Source organism: Heteronotia binoei, chromosome 6 (assembly GCF_032191835.1).
Source record: "Heteronotia binoei isolate CCM8104 ecotype False Entrance Well chromosome 6, APGP_CSIRO_Hbin_v1, whole genome shotgun sequence".
Classification (NCBI taxonomy): domain Eukaryota; kingdom Metazoa; phylum Chordata; class Lepidosauria; order Squamata; family Gekkonidae; genus Heteronotia; species Heteronotia binoei.
Genome location: NC_083228.1, coordinates 40,674,143 through 40,698,499, shown reverse-complemented (window position 1 = coordinate 40,698,499; position 24,357 = coordinate 40,674,143). Strand labels below are relative to the sequence as shown.

The following is a 24,357-nucleotide window of genomic DNA, read 5'->3' as shown; positions in this document are numbered from 1 at the left end:
GTTTTGTAGACATTATTATATTATTATATTATTATAAAATTATATTATTATTATATTATTATATTATATAGAGTATTTGAATAGAACCTAGAACCACTTCTATAAAATGCATCTTTGTCATGAACAGACGAGAGGGATCTTTCTACAAATGTGAGAAAAGCCCCAAGTTTGCAAGAAAAAACGGAAATATTCAGGGGAAAAATACAATTAAGTTACCACCGCCCCCGCCCCCCCCCCCCCAAGAGAAGCAGCCCCTGTAGCTTTGAAAACAAGTGCCCTTAGTGAACGTCACTAGGCACCCACTCACACAGAGTGCCTATCACTCTCAGCAGCCTCTCTCAGGTTCAGGGGCAAGACATCACATTCACCACCCTTCTTGTCTCTTTTAAAATATACGGACAACCATGGCCATTACACACTTCAGGTCCTCTCTCTCACTCCCAGAGACATCCGCAGACAGGTAGCCCAGTCCCTTTAATAAGAAGCTCTCACTCACACAGAATTAAGAACATAAGAGAAGCCATGTTGGATCAGGCCAATGGTCCATCCAGTCCAACACTCTGTGTCACACAGTGGCCAAAAACCCCAAGTGCCATCAAGATGTTCACCAGTGGGGCTAGAAGCCTTTCCACTGTGCCCCCACCAAGCACAAGAATACAGAGCATCACTGTCCCAGACAGAGAGTTCCAACAATAAGCTGTGGTTAATAGCCACTGATGGACCTCTGCTATATGCTTATCCATTCCCCTGTTGAAGCTGTCTGTGCTTGTAGCTACCACCACCTCCTGTGGCAGTGAATTCCACATGTTAATCACCCTTTGGGTGAAGAAGTACTTCCTTTTATCCGTTCTAACACGACTGCTCAGCAATTTCATTGAATGCCCATGAATTCTTGTATTGTGAGAAAGGGAGAAAAGTACTTCTTTCTCTACCTTCTCTATCCCATGCATAGTTATTGGGGTTGGGGCTCAAACACCGTTCCATTTACACACACTGCCATTCATTCATACCCTATAATATCTGTATAGATAGAAATATTAAATTGTGTGTGTGTGTTTCTGTCCCCTAGATACCAAAACAAGAAGTTAACTTTTAACAAGAAGTTAACATTGAGGAAAGTTAGGTATAAGCAAGGTTTTGCTTCCATTGAACTTTTGAACTGAGGTCTTATTCCTGTCCTTGGGATTCTTTTGTTACAAGTTGACTGTTTTCAGCCTGCTCTAAGCAGCATTTCTGGTTTCTGCACAGTTCCTCAATCAGACCTCCACTTCCTTCCCCCACCTCAGGCTCCCAATCTGCCAACTTGAGCTGCTGTTCTTAACAGCTGTTTTTCATCTCCCCTTTTTAACATCCTTTCAGCTCTCATTGGCTGCTGTTAGGGAGAGGTGGAACCTAATTTGTCCAGTCACAATTGCCAGTCTTCTGGCCTTCGTTTCTGTCAGTAAAAGGCAGGGAGGGGCAGGGCTTTGCCATGGTTTTCACCATTGAGGGAGGACGCATGGGGCCTCATTCAGCAGCAGCCACTGGGTATCTTGTATGATTCACTCAGATCCAGCTGCTGGCTGTAGTTCAACAGCAGTCACCCTACAAATACCAGGTGATATAGTGGTTAAAGTTTCAGACTAAGGTCTGGGAGACCTACATTTGAATCACCACTCTAAGCTTACTGGGCAACTGTGGACCAGTTATACATTCTCAGCCTGTGCTACCTCACAGGGTTGTTGTGAGGATAAAATAATGAGGAGAATGATGTAAGCTGCTTTCGATCCCAATTGTGGAGAAAGGTGGAGTATGAATGAAGTAAATAAATAATATACATAGCTGAAGATTGGGGAGGCAGATTAAATATGGGTGAGTGGGAAGGAGAAAAGGAAGCAGGGAAAAGTGATGATATGACAATTGCCAGGAGAGAGGAAATGGTTTGGGGTTTGGGATTCAGGGGAAAGTCAGGTTCCCCCTTTAGGTCCTTGCAAATTCTCAGAACAGAGTGGAATGGATATAGAGAGGAGAGAAGCAGAAATCAAATAACTTCTTTGTCTTTCAAGAGTTCAGACAAGAGTGGTAAGTGTGTGATTTCTGCTGATTACCCTCTTTTTGCTGCAGCCATCTGTGCTGCACCCTACTGTGTTCCAGTGGATTCTCCAGTCCTCAGGAGTTGCTTGGGGATGCAGAAGAAAAAAATCTGTGAACTGTTTAGAATTGATAGGATCCAACCCTCTATCTCTACCTAAAACTCTTTAAATTGGAGTATAATCGGCAGTTGGTCAGTAATGTCCAACACAGAAAGTACCCAAATTGAGAATTTAGAACGATCTTGCATCCAGATTTTGAGCCTTGCTCAAAACTTGTATTGCAAAAGAATAGGGAACATTCTAGCAAAGAGCAGATCAAGTTTACACCTCCAGTGAAGTATAAAGGTGTGGAAATTTGTTCCTTGTGTATTTGAACAGGCTTTGGATTAGAGAAAGATGACTTTTGAAGTTTGTTAGAATGCTACATCTGAAAATTGCTGCACTTAGCAACATAATCGTCCTTGGATTTAGAAAAGGAGGATTTCTAATAATAGGTAGCTATGAGCAGATCTTCAACCTCAGAATGTGCCTTTCATTTGCTAGTAACATATACTTATTTTATTTAAAGACATTCTGTGGCACACCCTTGAGATTCATCTTGCATTAAAAATGGCATCCTATTTCCAAGCCTAAAACAATATTTTTAAAACAGGAATGAGTTGAGAAAATATTAGTGCTCCTTGATTTGGTTTTCTAGAGGAAGCAAGTAAGAGAGGCTTGACTTTTCGGCAACAGTGCTCCGTTTAACTTAGCCAGCCATTTCTATTTTAAGTTGCTGTCTGAGTAGTGACCTGATTCTGTACTAGGATCAAGGTAATGTTTTATTCAATACAAGAAAATGGAAAATCTGGCAAGAACCAAGATCCCTGTGTCAATGGTTTTATTTAGCTTTTTCTACCATAGCTACTGTCAATTAGCAAGATAAGGATGATGACAGAAAACAAGGGATGTGTTATTCATTATTCATAACTTGCTAAAGGCTTAAGAATATAAAGGATATCATGTGATTCTTTTCATAGGTCATTCATTGTTTGTGAGCAATTAAATAAAATGTCATTTAAAAATATGGTGATCCATTGCCATATAAAGTAAATGCAAAAATTAGTAGCATTCATTATTTTTCAAGGAACCCACATATTAGACTTCAAAGTTAATCTTTAATGACTAACTCAAGAGTGTTATTTTGCAAGAATATATTGTCACTTTATTCTTCTATCATCTGAATGCACTTTAGACCTTTTCTGGGTGTCAGGTTCCCCCAAGGCATTTCACAGCTTCATATCAGTGGCCCAGTTCTCTAGTTTTTCCTCCTTAGCAGTTGTGAGGTGACCATCAAACTTCTTGTAATTCAAACAAGTTATTGAAGGTGCAAAGAGTGCATTATTTGCTTTCTTGTAAAAGAATTCAGCATCTCTACATTGCTTTTAATTTCTTTTGACTTAGATTGAGAGAGTATGTAGGCCCAAGGCTCAGGCACAGATGGTCAAATTACGGTCTGTTGGTTACATATAAATGAAGCTGCTATGTCCGTGGATTTCAGAAAGCCTGTGAAGCTGTTGAACACTGTAACCTAAATAAGAAGGCTATGACCTGACCTGCACTTACTTGCAGGTAGGTTACATTTAAATTAGTATGCTTGAGAAGCTGAACCTATTTTATTTACAGTAGGTCTCTCTCAGTGGTAAAGCAGCAGTACTGAGGTCTGAACTCTCTGCTCATGACCTGAGTTTGATTCCAGCGGAAGCTGGATTCAGGTAGCCGGCCCGAGGTTGACTCAGCTTTCCATTCTTCCGAGGTCGGTAAAATGAGTACCCAGCTTGCTGGGGGGAAAGTGTAAAAGACTGGGGAAGGCAATAGCAAACCACCCCGTAAAAAGTCTGCCGTGAAAACGTTGTGAAAGCAGCATCACCCCAGTGCTTGCACACTTTCCTTTTTTTTCCCTCTCTCTGGTTTCGTAGTGTCAGCTATTCAGCTCTCTGGTTTCTTAGTGCCAGCTATTCAGCTATTCTTAGTGCCAGCTACTCCAAAGAATACCTTCCACTTATTATTGTTCATGGTGAGGGGATGGATAACATTTGTACTTGCTCTTAGGGCATAATAGAAAGGTATCTTGCTCATGACCCTTTCTACCTGAAAGAAAAATTAGTCTCTCCCCTCCCCCACTTGTATTACCAAGAAAAAAACAGTCTTAGATTTGCATACAAGTTCTAGTTACATACGGTATTTTTTTAAAAAGAATACTTTGTGTATAATGTTTTTGAAGGGGACTCATTTGCCCTGTGGCGCAGAGTGGTAAAGCTGTAGTACTGCAGTCTGAACTCTCTGCTCACGACCTGAGTTCGATTCCGGCGGAAACTGGATTCAGGTAGCCAGCTCAAGGTTGACTCAGCCTTCCATCCTTCTGAGGTCGGTAAAATGAGTACACAGCTTGCTGGGGGGAAAGTGCAGATGACTGGGGAAGGCAATGGCAAACCACCCTATAAAAAAGTCTGCCATGAAAACATCATGATGCGACATCACCCTAGAGCCGAAAACGACTGGTGCTTGCACAGGGGACCTTTCCTTTTCCATCTTAGATTGAAGGTCAGCTTCCTTTTGGGTGAATGTATGTTTTTCCTCTTTCCAAATCATTTGTTTAAATCATTAGCTTCCTCCTTTGTATCATATTGAGCTTAGAGACAGAAAATCAGAAATCTTTTTTGGCATCCTAAAAAGGAATCCAGAAATAAAAGGGGCACAATTTTGTCTCCTTGTGCTGTCCTTACATTTTCCAAAAGAATGCATATGGAGAAAGTCATAAAACAGAAGCTAGAATTTTAGCTGGCATTTGATATTTTGAATCCATGAACAAATGGCTTTAGAAGATGCTTCCTTTGTGACACCTCAGTTTTTTGTTTGTTTGTTTTTGTGATAAAGCAAGTCATATTTTTTGGCCCTGTTTATAGGATAGTCATTTATTGGCATTTTTTCTGCCCGTTACAATTTAAAATTTTATGTGTAGGTATATAAACAAAACTCCCACTTGAAGTGAAATGTTTCTGTAGATTTTAAGATAGAGATTCTAAATGAAGCTGGTAGCTACTGTAGATTGCAAGCATCTCGAGAGATGTAAATATTGCTCACAGTTCTTGGCTATAATAGTACTGGTTAACCAAATGGTTCTGAAATCTTATCACAACTTTGTGTGGTTTGCAACTTCATCTAATGTAGTTGTTGACAAATCCTAGAAAGTTGTTTCCTTTTCATTGAAGTTCGCTGTTGACACATCCTAGAAAGATCCTCTTGCCTTTCCTTTTTAAAAGAGGTTGAAAAATAGCAGTTCTTTAGTGTAAGTCTGATCAGATTTACAGAGCAATTCTAGGGGGGATGTGAATCAGAATAGGGAGCCAGCTGACCCTGAAGCTGGAGTAATATGGACATATGCCATTGTAAGGGGTGCTTATGCCAGTGGAGGGCATGAGTAGACTGCAGCTGCATGCTAGTGGAGTGATAGTGTGAACCCTTGCGCCATTGGAAATGGGTGTGCCAGGGAGTGCTCCAGCAGGTCAGCTCCCAGAGCATTTTTAGCATGGCACAAAATTGCACCAGCAAAAATTCAGCACAGCCTATTGGTGTCCATGATAACTTCCAATTCACTCATCCCCACTCAGCTGCAGCCATTCCCTCAGGAATCCAAGCAGCTCAAGATACTGACCAAGTGCAAACCCAGTCAACACACACTCCGCCATTCCCATCTCTCTCTGGCACCCAATGATGGCCCACCTCGTCCTAGAAGAGAAGGGTGGATGCAAACCTGACTGAGTCTAATTCTGGATGATTGAGCCCAGGGGGACCACTGTGTTTACTCCAGTGCAGCAAGTGGACCTTCCTGTCAATCCAGCAACTTCCAAACGGTGCCATGTGCTGAGAGTGGGTCCTCATGGTCAGGGAAGGCCATACGAGGCCAGAGGCATCCCATGGGGTTTTCATGGTGGGGTTCAGGCATCATGGATGGGTCAGTAGTGGCACTGTTATTCCCTGTGCAGCAATGGCTGGAGGGACTGACAGCATCTGTATTGGCTGACAATATCTGCTGGACACCTGAAGGGGCTTCTTGCTGTTGCAAAGGACTCTGGTGAGGGATGGGTTTGCACCAAGAGGCTCCTGGGAAACCTCTCAGAGTCTCTCCCAGCACCCTTCGCCCTCTTCCTGCTTTGCCTTCCATGGGGGTGACACGAGTTTGTACAGGGATGCCCTCAATTATGTCAACAGGCATCTGAATGCCACAGCTAGCATTGAACAGAGGTCACCCTGATAGCCATGTTCTTGTCCGTTGTCAGTCTCTGGTTCCCGGTGTGCTGTGTGTGGAGCGCTACCATGGTGTGCCAGCAGGGCTGATGGGTGGTGCTCCGCTTTCCACTGGCCAGTGGCAGGGGCTGTAGCCTGTATTGCTACAGGGGAGTGTGCAGCAGAGGAGAAGCATTGCTCCTGTGAGCCTGCTTCTCTCCAGTCCCTGCCAGTGATGGACGCTTGGCTTACTGGATTCATGACTCTCATTAATCCTGCCTGCCCTGTTTATCATGCTGCTCCTCCTCACAACACCACCGAAATAGAACGCTGCAGCGGAATCACCATGGATGCTGTTGCTGCAGCGTTTGGGAACACTGTTGGGGCATCTTTTCCCCCCCATTCATCTGCCATGTAACTTCCCCCTTTGGGAGACAACTAGTGGCACCATAGTCAGCTGCCACGGTACAGGGGTGGCTCAGGATTGCTCTGCCCATTATCTAGACAGTAATTTTCTTCAGAGAGCAATGATCATGCTAACTAAGAGCACCACCTGCTGTACTATCCAGGGTTCAATCACTTGCTCATCTTCCAGTGTTATATATATATACCACAGTTATATGTATATATACCACAGTTTCCTCTTTACTGGGCAAACAGGCTAGTCCATATACAAAAGAATAAACTGACACGAATCTGACATTAAAAACCACAATTTTCAGAAACTGGTGGGAGAGCGCTTCAATCTTCTAGGAAATTCCATTGCTGATAGAAGAGGGGCAGTTCTACAGAGAAACTTTAAAGTGCAGAACTAAAATACTTCAACATGTTTGAGGCAATAGACCCCCTCCAGGGAGAGGGGGGGCTGAAAACGGCAAAGATTGTGATCTAATTACAGGTGACAGTGTCCAGCATTTTCTACATCTGTATATATCTCCTTGCTCTAGTCAAGTTGTTGATGCTTTCCATTGAACCTCTGCATCCTGATTCCAACTGGCTCCTTTTTTATCACCTTTCTCGCCTTCTGACCTGAATTATTAGATGCATTTAACTTTCTCCCTATTTTGGTTCCTATTTTATTAGAACATAAGTGTCTTCTGAAGTATAACTGCCTCTTGTTTTCACTGGTGCCATCATTAAAGAGCTTTAAGCATTCAAGAGAAAGTGGATTTTTAGTAAAGGAAAGGAAAGGTCCCCTGTGCAAGCACCAGTCGTTTCCGACTCTGGGGTGACGTTGCTTTCATGTTTTCACAGCAGACTTTTTACAAGGTGGTTTGCCATTGCCTTCCCCAGTCATTCTATGCTTTCCCCCCAGCAAGCTGGGTACTCATTTTACCGACCTTTTAGTAAAGCAACTATAGTATAAGTGAGGGGCTGCAAGACTCCGTGAGGGGAAATCCATTCCTCCCTTAACTTGCCTGCCACGCCCGGGTGCTTCTCCCTGCTGCCTCCACTGCCTGTCACCTTACTGAATGTAATGCAGATCCTAGTCACTGCTGCAGCTACCTCCGGATCTGATGTAGCTTCATCACTGACAACACTGAAATGTTGTTTCAGATTTTTCTGCAAACCTGGGAGGGTTCTTCAAGTTTGCAGAAGTAGCAGTTTTGTGTCTGTGTGGACCCAATCCATGGATTCCGGTATCCACAGATTAGACCACACTTCACTATTACATATAAGATAGAACTTGAGCATTTAAAAATTTGACTCTTCTCTGTTTCACTGGTCATGAAGGGTAATTTGTTTAGTTTTTGTTGTGAAGAAAATGCAGTTTGGAGGACTTGGGCTGAGGTGAGATGCAATAGTTATGACTTCTTCACACATATGCTGCCTTGCATCCATATGGTGGAGAGCAATGAATGTCCACCAGAATTGCTCTTAGATGTATGAGCAAAAAAATTAAACTCTGTGAGATCAGGAAAAGAATGTAATGTGTGAAATGGTTCTGCAGATCTGTTTTTCTTTGAATTGGAAGGACTGATGGTTTTAGAGCATGCATGTGTCTCCTGTATTTATGTAAAGGGTGTTATCATTTTTCTTGTGCAACCAAGCAGTATTTACTTTTCCTGTCACAGAGAAGCATTATTTAAAATTTTCTTAATAACTACAAGTCTTGTTTGTGGAAAGCATGGAGTACGTATGATTGGCTGTAAAGTTAACTTTTCTGAGGTGGGCTTGCATCACAGTAAATGTGCACAGAAATATAGCCTCAGCTATTAAGTAAGAACTTAGCATATCTACAGAGCAAACAAAATAGAAACTGACATACTTCTACACAGCTAGGATCACATGGACAGCGTGACCTAAGTTTTAGATAATGCTCCTAAATTGTTTTAAACACCCAGTCGAGTTGCAAAATGTGCTTTAATTGTTATGGCAACCAGTTAGTGTGTATGCTTTGAGACAGACCCCATCCTGAGCATCCTGTGTTCCTTAGTTAAGACTAACTACCGCCATTAGAGGGAAATCATACTTCTGTTTTCCTGAACTGGTCTTTCTCTTGGATCTGACATTCAGAGGAAGAGGGAGAGGAGACCTGCTTACATCCCAAGGAGGGAAGAAGTAACTCTTTTTCTTTACAAAGCAACAAACCCTCCCTTCTTCCTATACTTAGATAACCTTAGTTGAACATTCATATGTGGGGGAAATTTAGCCAAAGATGTTCCTGACAAAAAACAGAAAATTGGGGAAGGGGAATACAAAGAAAATCAGAGTTAATTTTGTTAATAATGAAACATTCTGTACATGGCTGAAGCATTCAGTCTCAGAGGTTGTAACTTTTGCCGTTTTGATGTGTTGCCAATTGTAGGTTCAAGTTCTTCCCAGAGATACCCATCAAGAGTATTTAACAACATCTCTAAATTTTAAATCTTTGGGTATATATTTGGCAGGATTTGGTTAGAGAACTTGCTTGGAGAAAATCTCTGTTCTTAACAGGTAAAGCAGAAGAGAGCAGGTACTTCTCAGTGACATACTTGTTCCAAAAACATTTATTTCAAAATGGGAAGCCTTATGGAAATCAGTTTAATGAAATTCAGTTTTTTTTTTTTTTGGCTTGTCAGAGTTCAGTAGGTTCAGTAAGATTTACTTAATATAATTAATTAATAAAATTATTACAGCAACCTATTTGTTATCCCCTCCATCTATAAAAAAAAATATTTGCTCCAATTATAAACACAGTAGAAACAGGAATAACCCTGTCATTAAATAATAATAATTCACTTCTAGAATACATGCATTACTAGTAGAGTAGGATATCACTATTTCCTGGAGGTTTTAAACCGAACTATGTGTTTTAAACAATGAGAATATTATAATTAACAACCTGTGCTATCTTCAAAAATCAAGCCTACAGAACTTAACTTGCTGAAACAGAGAACTCAGTGCCCAAGAAGAGCTACTGCACAGATCTGATTTAAGTGAACCAGCAAACCTGAGACTTAAAAAAGAGATAAGTAAAATTAAAGCAATGTAATAGCAGTACTTCGAAGGCTTAACGACTGTAGTCAGTGGTAGGTAACGTCCTGCAATTACCCTTTACACAGTAATGGCGATGCCCGAAGAGCCGCTTCTGCACAGAGCGGTTTAAAGTGAATCAGCATACTTAAGACATAGAAATAACATATATAAAGTTAAAGAAATATAATGACAGAACTTATAGGTCTTGGCAGCTTTGGTCAGTAGCAGGTATTGTCTTTCGGCTCCTCATACCTCGACATCCTAAAAAAAAAAAACAAAAAAACTGGCAATTGCCGGCACCAAAGCGAATTGATGGGGACCGCACCAGTTCTTGAAAACAGCATACAGTCAGGTTATGTCTTTATCTACTGCAAGTAGTTGTTCCTCCTCTTCTTGGTTGAGTGCGATCTTCATAGCTGCTAGTAAAGCCTTCCCCGTAATGCCATCAGACGCTTGGAAAAGCGCGCCATTTTTGAAGATCATGATGTCAGAGGCTGGACTCCAGCGGAACTTAATCTTTTTTTCAAACAGCTTCGTAGACACCATTCTCAGTTGTCTTCTTTTTTTAATAGCTTCTGGAGAAAGGTCCATGAGGAAAAGGATTTTTTTCCCCTTAAATTTGAAGTCAGCTTTACGTGCCTCTTGGAGTATAACGTCTCGAGCCTCCAGGGAACTAAATTGCACGAGGATGTCCCTCGGTCTGTTTCTCCCCAATGCTTTTGAGCCCAGTCTATATGTTTTAGATATGTTATTAGGCGAAATGCCATCATTTTTCATGCATTTGTTAAGCCATTCCACCACCAGTTTAGTTAGGGAAGTATTATCTTCCGCGCCCTCCTCCACCCCCCTAATTTTGAGGTTCCTTTCTCTCCAGCGATTTTTCAGCATCATGATTTTTTCTGACGCCCTCATTTCAAACTGTTGCAGTGATTTTATTTCATCTTGTGCAGCATAGAGCATTTCAGTGGCATTTTCTGCCACTTTAGAAGTTTCCTTTAATTCAGCTGCTAGTGAGTCTAGTTTTAAATTAACTGGCTGGAGCAAGCTTGTCATTGAGCTTGTAAAGAAATTACATATCTCCTCTTTGAAAACAAACAGATCTTTCTTTGTTATTGGGCCTCCATTCTTGTCAGAGTCATTTTCTGTTTGGGAAGAGTTAGTAACGGGGGCCATTTTAGCTGGTGTTAAGGGCCCTGTCTCTCCCACAATGGTTTTAGAAGATAAGGAAGGAAAAAAGTTTTCAACTGACTTAACTGGTTGTTTTGATGGTTTAGGCGTCTTCCGGGCACTTTTCTTCATTGTTTGTGCCTTTTGGTGATGTCCATAGCGATTTTTATTGAAGGAAAGGAGGCAAAGAGAGCAGAGCTAACTCAAAGCACGTCTGCCATCTTAGAGCGATGCCCCGCCCCCCCGAAATTCAGTTTTGATTATCTTTGTAGTAATTGTCTATGGTTTAGTCCCTTGTCTAGGTATTCATACCTCTTATTACTTCATTGGACATTTAATGCAGGTGATAAATGCACTATAAATATAAAATGGGTTAAAACTATTATGTAGAAATGTAGAAAAGAATGTATACATTCTTACAGTCATTTTGGGTACAGTCCTCCCAGAACTTCTTGCTGTGAACATTTTATTGAAATGAGCAAATTTGATTTAAAAAAAATTGAATTGTTTCAGCTGTGGATTCTTAGGCAATTTACTTGCTATTCTGAACTTTGAGTCACTCAGACTCTGTTCTTGATTCTAAAGAATGAAATTGTTCGGTTTTGGAATAAGAAGTTGTAAAGCTGCAGAATTCTCAGCTGAAAAGTGAATAATGGTAGAATCTGCTTAATTGCAGTACCATAACTGCAGTGAGTGACCATGATTAGAAATACCAGGTTTATTTTTCTCTTCTAACGATATAAATTGTGAAAGCAGGCAACATATCAGTCCAAAATGTCTGGATTATAATGTAGTCATCTAATAAAATGCAGTAGTTAAAACTAACTTAATGTAAGGATAAATCTTGGAGAATTTTTCATAACCAATTTGCATATATGCCTAATATTTGAGTTTATAACCATTGTGGCTTAAGGTGAAATGAAAAGTAATGATCAGAATTTTACTGTGGTATGGAGAGTGAATTCTTCCTTTGCAAGATATAGAACAAATGAGAATTCTTTAATCGTCTCATAAGTGTTTGCTGTATTTCAGCATGATTATCCTTGTGAGGAATGGATTTACTTAAGAAAGATTTTATCTGGTGACGTTAGAACTTTATAGTATGAGAAATTATTTTTATATATAATACTGTATTTCTAGTCTGTTTCTCTTGCTGAACTATAGCCATATATACTGTCATTTATTATCTGCTTATCATTGTTTTCTATTACATTAGTACGCTATAGGAGATGGATATTTTGTTTCATAATGTATTAAAAATAATTATATCCCTTCTCTCTACCATCTGTTGAGATATGTACAGAGTTGGGACTAGAGGACTGATTTAGTTGTATTTATTTTTATCTTTACTCACTCAGTTATGTTTACGTATGCTGTGTATGCCTTTTATTTTCTTACTAAACTTCTTTTCATTTTTGAGAAAAAAAAGAAAATTTTATCTGGTTTCTATGTTCAAAACAATTTAAAACAGTCAGTGAAAAAATTACCATAAAAGCATCAATGTTGTTATCATAATCAATAAAGCTAATTCAGAAAGCTTCAGTCCAATAATAAACAACAAAGGTTATATAGCTTTGCAGGCCCAAAGAAGATCAGCAAACCTCACAATACCTTCATGAGGTTACTTTATATAAAAAAAAAGCCAACAAATTCTTATTGAAATAACACCCTGCATGCACAATATGTAAACTTTGGGGTTACAAACAATGTAAATTGTAGTATGGTAACTTAGCAATACAGTTGTAAGCAGAATTGCCCTTTCTAAATCGACGGAATGGTAATAAACATGGGTGGGAATATTTTGCTTTTACTGTATTAGCAGATACGGCTTTCTGATATGAGACTTCCAATTAATTTGCAGGAGCTGCTGGGTGTGTTTTGCAACAGATGAAGATGACAGAACAGCAGAGTGGGTGAGACCATGCAGGTGCAGAGGCTCTACAAAATGGGTTCACCAGACTTGTCTACAGCGATGGGTGGATGAGAAACAGAGAGGGAACAGTACAGCTCGCGTGGCTTGCCCTCAGTGCAATGCAGAATATTTAATAGTTTTTCCAAAGCTAGGTAAGGAAAGTAGTTCATTTCAAGAGCATAACTTAAAAAAAAATATTTCATACTCGCTGAGTCACCTTTTGTGAAAATTTTCATAATGATGTTTTTACTCTTAGTAAAAAATGCAAGAACAATTAGAATAATATTCTCTGTTAACCATTAACAGAACACAGCACAACTGGGCAAAGGAAATCATAAGGTTTATCTTAGTATTGCATGAACATGCTCAGCATCTCTTTCCACTTTTTTGAGGAGGAAGGATTAAACAAATCAGCCCTTCAAACATATGGCTGTATATATAATGTACAGAACTTCCACATTGCATTTTACTTTGTATAAGAGGCGCTTCAGCTTCTCAGACATATAAATTGGAGCCATGTCTTACTGAAGGCAAACTAACTCATTGTATTCCACACAAAAAGTGAAAAACTGCTGTAGAACCAAAGTGTTGGGACAACAGAGGGTTAGAACAAAGCTCGCATGATGGAATTTACCTCCTCATTCCAGCTGCAACCCACTGAGCCCCGTGGAAAATTGCTCCAGGGGGCCAGGTGACCACAAAAAATCAAGGTGAAGTTGGTTTTATAATAGGGTTGCCAGGTCTCTGTTGGAAAATACCTAGAGACTTTGTGGCTGGATCCAGGAGGGTGTGGGGCTTGAGGAGTGGAGGGGCCTCAGCATGGTACAGTGCCATTCAGTCCACCTGTCAAAGCAGCTATTTTCTCCAGGGGAGCTGATCTCTGCCAGCTGGAGATCAGTCATAAAAGCAGGAGATCTCCAAGCCCCACCTGGAGGCTGGCAACCCTAGTTTGTAATGAGAGGGAGGAATTGGCAACATTCTCCACCACTAATTCAAGTGTTGTCCACTGATATAAGTGGAACCAACCCGGAATATATAGAACACGGCTACAGCATAGATGATAGTTAATTGTTGATGGTAGCTGTGAGAAATTCACATTAGCTTTCTTCTAACTGCTAACACTTCCCATCTGGGCTTCAGAAGTGATTTGAATATGTAAAATACAGCTGTGCAGGTGGTGAGGCAAGAGCAAGAGCAAACTGAAGCAGAAAAACAACCACTAGGAAGTCTCACACTGGTTTTAATTTTCCAAATGAGGGCCCAAGACAGTTATGTTGTGACTTGCTGTTTTTATTCGGTTTCTTCATCTTTAGAAGCCATTTCAAATTGGAAATCTTAGTTGTATGCCAAGGAGTATCTATTCTTTAGACAAGTGTTTAGTCAGTTTATATATATACAAGAGTTGCCTTACAGGAAGATACTCATTACAGTAACTTTGCAGAGATTTTAACATTATCCCTTTAACATGATTATTGAATAATGTGACAATGAAAGACTGATGGCAGAATTCCAGCCTGCCAAACACTCTTTGATACTTACCTTCTTCAGTTTCTTCATAGCCTTCTTAACCTGGAACTACCTAAGCATTCCTGCTATATAATTTTCCAGTTCACATCCATTTCAAAATCTTGTTTTTTCTTTATATTATAGGTCCAGTCGTTTACGTCTTGGACCTAGCAGATCGTCTGATCTCAAAAGCCTGTCCGTTTGCTGCAGCCGGAATAATGGTGGGCTCTATCTACTGGACTGCTGTCACTTATGGAGCTGTAACAGTGATGCAGGTTCAGATAAAATTTCTAAATGTTAAATTATTATAATCAAGCTGGACACTGCTAGAGCTTTGCTGAAGAAACCTTTTTTTTGGTAAGGAAGAAGATCCAAAGAGAGGATTGGAAAACGATTTACTAGGCCTGGCTCCAAATTTTTTCCTCCCTTTAGCAATATTTTTTATCTTCCATCAGTCCCTGCTTTTTATGTACACACGTGCTTACACAGATTACAACAAATCCTATCCAAAAGAGACACTTGTATTGAACTTCTTTTTTCCCACACAATGGGAAATGAAATGGCTTGCATCTGCAGACATTTCTATCCATTTCTATTCCACAGTATCTGGGGAGAACTGTACAGAAAGTTATTCACTACATGGAAGAAACTTGCTTTATGGAAGATGAGCAAATTCTTCCTTTCTTTTAACTCTTTTCATGTTGCTTTTGATTATGATCTGTGGTTTCTATTCTGTGTTTTTTCCCCCCTCCCTCTGATCATGCATCTCTCATAGCTGTAGTCAATGTCTCCCACTTTGGTTCCATCTCTTCTGGAGCAGCTGCTAAATGCATTCCTAGCAGAGGGTTTAAGTGATGGCAATACAGTGGTCTCTACATAACTCTTGCTGTTGGTCACCTTTTGCAAGAAGAAGCCGCCTGCATCTGCAGAACTGAGCTTGTGGGTCTAGTTTACCCTTCCCCCATGTGATAAACCTGCATAGCAGTCTAAATTAGCAAGATTATGGTACTAGGCATGTGTAGTCACACTGCAATACCACAGATTTTTATACCTGCACATGTGTTCCTGGTTCAAGCAAGATTTTGGTGACACTGGTGGAGAACAATAATTTTCAGTGTTGGTCTGTAGAGATCCAGCTGTTCTTAGCTTTGGCAAACTTTCCTAGGCCTGGCCTAGGTAATTGACTGATACTGGTTGAGGTAACGTTGTCTACCCGTGGTTGGCTAACTTACCATGAAAGTTTCAAAGGATCTTTTTATTGTTATAAGTCTAACATAGCTTGGCAAAATACACCTGCTGATCAGTTGCTTGCTTATAGCTACATTGGGTCAGTTCACTGTTTACTATTCAAGTGGCATTTGAAGGGTGTGTTTTGTAAGCACATGCTTCAAAACACATTGTGCCTTGAATCACATTTTTAAAGGATGCTGAAGTTGCATTGCATGGTCAGGCCAAGAGTCAGTGTAGTCCAACACTTAATTTCTGACTGGGGTAAGCCATATGCTGTTGCAGATTCACAGACAAGTGTGATGCCATAGTATATCCACTTTTGCCCCTTATATCCATCTTCTTGAAATCCTTACCTTGGTGTCTTTGATGGCAGACGTGTTTCTGAACAGGGACTGTTTTATGTTCTTCCAAAGGCTGTCTAGAAAGTGATTTGAAATTATGCAAACATCTTGCATACAAAAGTCCCTGTGTGTTAAGGACGGTAGCTTTTGCTCATGCAGAATACAGCCTGGCTCTGTTACTGTAGTCATAGGTTAATTCCTTGGACTTAATGCAAAGCAGCACTTTCTTTTAAAGAACAGCTATAAGCACTATATATAATTACTGTATTATACAGCACTTTTGAATGTTGAGATTGCGTTGTGTGTAATCCTTATAACAAGGTACAAACACCTTCAAAGGCAATCAGTGTTATTATTTGCATAATAGCTGCTGAGGAGAAGCAGTGGCTTGCCTAAGGTCACCAACTGAGTTTGCTACAAAGTTTTTGGCCAGGGATTTCTACGTTTCTAACTCTTAACTGCTATGCTGCACCAGCTCCTTCAGTGTATGAGTTCCCCATTTAGTTCCCTTATAGGACATTTATTGCTCAAATGAAGGTTGTAATACTGCAAGTGTATTGCATTTCTTGTGCCACTCTTTCTGCATACTGAGGTAGATGGTGATGTTATGCCATTGTATCTTCACAGCATCGTGAGCTGGATTAGGGTATGAGAATAGTCACTTGCCCAAGATAATCCCATAGTAGCAGAGCTGAGATAGGGCTATAAACAAATTTGTTTTATGGCAAAAGTGTATATCCTACTTATGTTGGTTTTCAAAAACCTCAAAACACCAAAATAAAGCAATGTTCCTGAATTAAATAAAACCAGAGACTAAACACAATGGCCCCAAAGAGCAACATCCAGGGGTGCATCCTTTCATTTCATTTTGATAAGTGCAGAGCTTTTATCAAGCAGACGGAGACTCTTCCTTCCAAGGAGGGCTCCACAGGTAGTGAAATATTAGTCTTCTGTCCACAGTTCTGATGCTTCTTAGTTAAAACAGCTGTCACATGCCATAAGTTTGATGTAGTGGGGCTTGGGAATCTAATCAGAGACTCACTGTCTCTGTGAACTTCCTCATGGAGTGGCCATGCTAATAAAACAGGGACACTGTCCTGGGTGTTGTGAACTTCATAGAGGGATGACAAGATACAAACATAACAAAGGAACTACCTAGTAAGACCTGAGAGGAGAGCTGAAAGCAAGCCCTCACCCTCACGATGGATTTCTGATAAACCTCAGTCTAGCTTGCCTTCCTCTTTCTTCTCTGCCAGCCTAGGGAACCACTATGAGGGTGGAGGCAAGATGGACGTGTTTCTGTCAAGTGCTACTTGGAGGTTTGGGTTATTTAAGGCATATGTTATTCATTAGTAGAAACATGAATGATGGACATCAGTGTTAGAAATAGGGTTTCTATTGTTTTAATTGTATGTATTGTAAAACTCTACACTTAACATAGTGTAAGATGTTTAGTAGAGCAGAATTAAATTAATATTGAAAACAACCTTTTTGGTCTTTATTTCTTACTGTTTACGGATCCATCAACATCACATTGGTTTGTGTTTTGTAACTGTAAAGGTGATTTGTCTGGGTCCAGTTACAAGATTTTTTTCTGTGCTCTGAGTGAACTAATTAAATGCAGGATTTACTTTCAGTAAGGAACAGTGGATTATTTGGTGACCTGCCTACACACTGTACATACTTTCGTTATTTATTTACTACATTTTTATCCTACCCGTCCTCCAAGGAACTTACAGCACCATAGCTAGAGATGCATAAATAATGGCTTAATCCTGTAAATTACTGCACGGAGTCCAAAAGGCTAACAGCTCAGAAAATCTTGAATCGGGTTGATGCAAAAGAGACTGGTTGTGCCACTACAGTTGTTCAGTACAGTAGCACTGGGGTCTCTAAAGGAAGACAGGATCCTGTTTAGTCCTGCTCTGCAGTATTCTGAGATGTTGCGTCTGTTGAAGCTTTTGTTACATAGTGAAGCAGGAGTCCCCAACCTTGTTGAGCCTTTAAATAGATTTAGAATGTTAAGAGAAGTCATGGGTACTGGCACAAAATGGTCATAGGATCACAGAATGGCTATGGGAGGCAAGACCAATTACAAAATGGCAACCATTAAGGCAGTTATAAAAGGATGGAAGGTCTCAAGCCAAGCATGTTCCAATGGCAGGGGCAACTATTTCAAAGGACACTCCTTGCAGACCTAAATGTGATACCTTCTGAGGTCTTCTGAAGCATCTTCTGCTCCAGTGAGTTGGAGAAAAGCCAGAATTGATTCTTTACTCTGGGGAAAAGGCAATTGTGCACCATGAAACATATAGAGAGGCGCCATGATGTCCACAAGCATAATGTTGAGGATCACTAATAGATGGTTGCTAGAATTGGACTGTACCTCAGCTATGACACCTAAAGCCAATCCATATGCCTGGTGCTACCTGTGAAGTTTCCTTTTTGTGTAAGACTCATTGTTTGTTGACAAACAATTACTAAGCCAAATCAAAATACTTGAAAGCAAAACTTTGCCTTCCTGACAATTTAGTAACCCAGAATTAATTAATTTTGTGCCAGTATAGTTAGCAGCACTTGTTTTAGTGTTTTGACTGGTACTGTTCTAATTGCAGATGCTTTTAAATGTAAGCTTGGTCTGCATGTATAGTCATTTTGGCCTTGTTTATGACATGTGCTGCATCAATAATATCTGCAATTAAAATATCCCAGTAGTGTTAAAAAAAAAACCTGGTCTATGAAATGGTCTATGAAATGGTTATATGTCTAGACGTTTTGTTTAGTGCAATAATATGTCTTTCCTGTTTGTCAGGTTGTGGGTCATAAAGAAGGTCTTGATGTAATGGAAAGAGCTGATCCCTTATTTCTTTTAATTGGTCTTCCGACCATCCCAGTTATGCTTATATTGGGAAAGATGATTCGCTGGGAAGACTATGTGCTTAGACTGTGGCGCAAATATTCTAACAAACTACAGATACTGAACAGCATATTCCCAGGTAATGTCATAGAACTACAGATAGACTATTTGGGGTGTAAAACCATTTTGGTATCCAAAATGTGGGCATTTCCCTTTTGTGTCCTTCTGCTTAAGTGTGAGCCATGTATGTCAGAAAGTGCTCCATCTCTTGAATGAGGCTTGTCAGAAATATTGCAGTGAAAAACCAAATAATAAAATGGCATTAACCTCAACAGTGTTGTCCAATATGTGAGAGTAGATGCAAATTGCCATAAATGGTTTTCACAACATTTGTTGCAAAAGAGAGGTTGTATGAATATGATCAAACTATTAAACTGAAAAACTAATTGGAACCAAAAGGTTAAATTTATAATACAAAAGTGCAAGTTAGTGTGATCTAATTTAACTCAGAAACTAACTGTGATGACATTTTTCTTCAGGGATTGGATGTCCTGTTCCTCGTATTCCAGCTGAGGCCAACCCTCTGGCAGATCATGTCTCTGCTACTCGCATTCTGTGTGGAGCTCTTGTCTTTCCCACTATTGCTACAATAGTTGGCAAGCTGATGTTTAGCAGTGTTAACTCTAATCTTCAAAGAACAATTTTGGTAAGACCATGTAATGTTTCTCTTCAGTAGTGAAATTTCAAAGATCTTATTTCAGGAGACATTTTAACAAGTAATAGTGTTTATATAGCATTTATGAGGTACTTAGAAAGCATTATCATACTGGTATCCTTACAACATCTTTGTAAAGTATTCTCATTTTAAAGATTTGGGGGCAAGGGTATCAGTGAAGGAGGTTGGTTTTGGGCTGTCTGTGGCTCAGTAATGGGTGGAAAATGGTCAGTAAAAGTCAGTTTTTCCATCTTGAGCATGAATTTGTCAGGATTTTTTTTAAATGGTTAGTTAAAATCAATATTTCTTTGCTTCTGTGAATTCAATTTGTGGGGGTTTTGTTTTTGTTACTGCATTTTGGGGGAAACATGACTGCAGCCAAAAAAACAAAGTAAAAGCAAAGACAAATCTTATTTTACAGTAATTGTTTTGTTCTTGTGAGCAGCTCTTGAATTCAGCAGGAGCTCAGCTCCTGAACCTTTCTGAGGGTTCCCCCTCCTACCTCCCCTTCCACCTTGTCCATTGAATAGTAGATGCAGCTGCAAAACAATCCCCGGATGAGCTCCACTACCTATTTTTCTACAAAACGACCCTTGCTCGTGAGGATTATTTTATGTATGATTTTTAATAAGTTTTTCAGAGGTTTTTTTAGAGAATAGCTGTAAGAGAACTGTGGCTGACCCAAGGTCACCCAGGAGCTGCATGTGGTGGAGTGAGGAATCAAACCCGGTTCTCCCAGATTGCAGTCCTAACCACTACATTGAACTGGCTCTCCTGAATGGCTGAGGGGCTGGGCAACCTCCAGGGCCCCAGGTGTGCATACCCCCCATGGCAGTGACCTTGCCAATCCCACCAAGGCACTGGCAGTTGGGCCGCAGGCATGCAGATATAAACCTGACAGAGCCAGCTGAGCCCAGGAGCACTGCTGTGTTTGCTGCAGTGTGGCAAGCAGGCCACCCTGTAGACTCCAACAACTTCCAAATGGCACCATATTGGGGGGGGTCATATGGGGCCTGAAGCACCCCAAAGCGGGGTTCAGGCATCATGGGCGGGCCACTAGAAGTTCTATCATTCCCTGTGCAGAAATGGATGGGAGGGGCTGGCAGGATCTGTAACAGAGGCTGCTAGTCACTTGAAGGGGCTTCTTGCCATTATGAGAGATGCTGGCAAGAGACAAGAATGCATTGAGAGGTTCCTGGGGGACCTCTCAGAATTTCTCCACGTCCCCTGGCACCCCTGCTCCTCCTGCTGCTGTGTCTCCAACATGAGTGGCATGTAACTTGGAGTGGGGATGCCCTTGATGGCATGGGTGGACATCTGTCCACTGTGGCTGGTGGTGAGCTGGGGGCACCCTGCCATCCAAATTCTTGTCTGTTACTGGCCTCTGGTGCCCTGTGCACTCCTTGTGCAGAGTGCCACCATGAAGTGCTAGTGGGTGATGTCCCCCTTTACACTGACAGGTGGCTGGGGGCTTGTGATGCCCCTGAACCTGCCTTTTGGGAAGGGTGAAATGTGTAAATTGAAATAAATAAATACATGGGAGCTGCTCTTTCTACAGGGGGAATGCAGCAGAGGAGCGTCACGCCTGTGGCCTGCCTCTCTCTGCCCTCTGCCAGTGACAGATACTTGGCTTAGTCTCCTTGACTCATGACTCCTATTGGTCCTGCCTGTCCTGTCCATCATGCTGCCCCCACTTCACAGCAACACTGGAACAGAATGCTGTGGTGAGATTGCCATGGATACCGCTGCGGCAACAGCCAGCAACATTGTTGGGGCATTTATTTTCCCATTCAGCGACCATGTAACTATCCCCTTAGGGAGGCAACTAATGGCACCATAGTGGAGGCATGGCTCAGGATTGCTTTGCTCGTATTTTTTAAAGGAATGTACCATCCAGCTCAAAAATATTCTGAAATAAACACACTTTGCAGGTTTTTCTAAACGTGAGGTCATAACTTCCAAAAGAATGTGTAAACCAAGCATGGAATATTGTTATGTAAGGGTAACATTCTGCTATTGCATTCTGACAAGGAAACATGTACCTCATTGTTTACACAGAATTCCTCTAATTTAACTTTAAAGGAAATGCTGCTTGACAATTGTGAGTGTGTGCATGCATGCAATGTAGTTGCATTTTAAAATGTTGATGTTGTAGGTTTTGAATAACTGTTTCACTTTTATTTCAGGGTGGAATTGCTTTTGTTGCTATAAAAGGAGCTTTCAAGGTTTATTTCAAACAGCAGCAATATTTACGACAAGCGCATCGGAAAATTTTGAACTATCCTGAGCAAGAAGGCGCATAAAAGTCTGTTGATGTATGATTTGTACAGTCTCATCTGCTGAATTTGGCAGCACTGTATCAACTCCGTTGCTTGCCTACAGAAGTGGAGGTTGGACACTATGCTGCTGATGTGCGTTTTGTTTTTGTGTCTGTTTTTTCCACATAGAATAATAAAGGACATGGCCAGGTAAAAATATCTCCTTAGTAGTTGAACCTTATGAATGTGATCTGTGTTTTCCTTGGTGCATTTTCTTTGTGGCAGAAGACATCCAAAACATTTTTTTTGCAAGCAAATGTTGCTTTCTTTCCAGACAGGAGGCAAAACAATTGTAAAGTTCATAAATTATGTGCAGACTGTATTGCATTATCTTTTGTATGCTTATTGCAGTAGATGCACGGTACTTTGCTATGTGGGCCAATATCGTAGGACTTTTAAAAGTATACATTTGATGGTTTCTCGCCAAGTGGAACAGTGGAATGTCAGTTAATAGGAGTCTCTTATTCATAGATGTAGCTTAACAGTGAACTGGAAGTCAGCAGTTTATTCAAATTAATTATGACCGCTCTTTCCGTTTTTTAGCCCATCACAACAGCCCAGACTGCTAAAAGAGTTAAATATGCAAGCCTAGTTTTGATAAGCACTTTGGATTCCCACAAATTGCTTTTTTATTTAAAGTTTTTTTTTGTTAAAATAACCTTTTTTTAGCTCCTTGGTTTTATGGTTCTATATATAACTGACTCTGCCACCTGTGAAATTGAAAAACTGAATTATACCCTGTTTGTTAAGAGCTGCAATATTAGTGTTGTGCTGTGAAATCTCAGCCGAATAGTGGAATCCTTCTCTCAAACTAAATCTAGAAGCAAAGGTTCCAAACCCAGTACTGGCTGTACATGGCCATATCTAAAAGAATCTATAAATGGTTGGATATGGACACTGAGAATACTGAGGACACTGATTTCCCAGGTACAGATTTAAAAGGCTGGACCAAGCAGTAATTTCTGTAGAAAAAGGGATTTCCATCAGTGGAATGGAACATTCTTGGGACACTCTCCCCTCCTGCTGTATCCTTAATTGGTTCCTGCAGTGCTGATTCTGGGGGACAGCATAAGCAACAAATGGGGGGTTTCTAGTGGGAGAGGGTGGAAATGCCCCCCCTTTCTGTTGGCGGAAATGAATCATTGGGTCCAAAGCATAGTTTCTGAGCTGTAAAATGTTTGTGATTCAATTGGCACTCAATACATCTCTTTTGAAACCGTGCCCCATTGATTTTAGCTGAGCTCTAGATAAGGCAGCCTAGGGGAAGGACTTCTGGGGGGGGGGGGCAGGAGGCTTCCCTCATCTCTTGCAACCAGTAAAAGACTCAAGTACATGTCAGAGTTGAGGTGCATACATGATACACTGAAGTTGCACTTTTTTTTTTGACCACAGAAATGTAGTATATTAATGTCAAATGTCAGAGTTCGTATGGGTGGTTCATAATATAGCCACGCAGTATGCAGCAATCATCCTGGGTTTACAGGTAGCATTTGTTATTGCAGGATTAAAGAACCATTAAGTGTCTTTCAAGCTCTCAAAATTATGTTCCAACAGTGTATCTAATGCATGAAGAAAAGTAATAAGCTTTCCTTCCTTGTAAGTACTAGTAAATAAGAATTTTTCACCAGAAATGAAGCAAATGAGGAAAGAGGCTTCATGTTTGATTGCAATAATGTATGCTAAAGAACTATTATGGTGATTTTTGCATTACTTTAAATACTGAAATGTAATTAGAGTGTATAAAAAAGTGTATATAATGACCAACTAGTATTCCAGCACTGGTTTATGTGAAAAATATAAAGCACAAGAAAACAATGTAGTTTCTTGTTTTAATTAAGGAACAAAATTGCTATTAAGTTTAAGTTGCAATTGGACTTTTGATATATATTTATATACAGCAGGGTCTTACAAGATGCTGGCTTTCTATAAGATACGTTTTCAATGCTATGAAACATGTTTTGCAGAAATTCTCATGGCAAGGAGGACCTTTCTCAGCAGTCTTCACTGTATATACACCAGCCCTTTGTATCTGGTGGTTTTTAAATTCTATCTTATAGAATCTAACAGTGAAAATTAATAGATTTGGAATTTGTTCTGATGTAAAATGTTGAAAATTGCTGAAAATATTGTATATCTTATGGTTACAAATGTACTGTGAAGAGTATGGAATTTTAATTTCAGTAGCAAAAACATTACCTTGGTTACTGTGCTGTTAAAATGTTTTAGTAGTGAAATTTATGATCACATACTAGAAGAATAGATTGAATAAAAACATTTTTTACATTCTTTATGTGTGTGATGTCCATTCATCAATTGTCAAAGAATTTAATTCTGTCATCTATCTAAGACCATACATTACTTAAAAACTGAACCACATAGTGCCTGAATTATTATCCAAAAACAATAGTTTATAGCTAGCATTATATTTACTAGGACATTGAACTTCAGCTCTTATCAAATGACTTCGCAACTTACCAGCTCAGATTTGTGAGAGCTCTTTTACCTTGCTTTGGT

The 24,357-nt window shown here is 40.3% G+C and overlaps 1 protein-coding gene across 1 annotated transcript in view; it reads left to right on the top strand.

Annotated features, from left to right (window-relative positions):
• Nucleotides 1–24,129, top strand: part of MARCHF5 (membrane associated ring-CH-type finger 5) — a 35,540-nt gene extending 11,411 nt beyond the window's left edge. Inside the window, exons 2-6 of the mRNA XM_060241357.1 lie at nt 12,826–13,028; nt 14,527–14,657; nt 18,766–18,949; nt 19,350–19,516; nt 21,712–24,129. Of these exons, the coding sequence (XP_060097340.1) occupies nt 12,826–13,028; nt 14,527–14,657; nt 18,766–18,949; nt 19,350–19,516; nt 21,712–21,828 (802 nt within the window). The 3' untranslated portion in view covers nt 21,829–24,129. The remainder of the gene's footprint in view (nt 1–12,825; nt 13,029–14,526; nt 14,658–18,765; nt 18,950–19,349; nt 19,517–21,711) is intronic.
• Nucleotides 24,130–24,357: the final 228 nt, after the last annotated feature.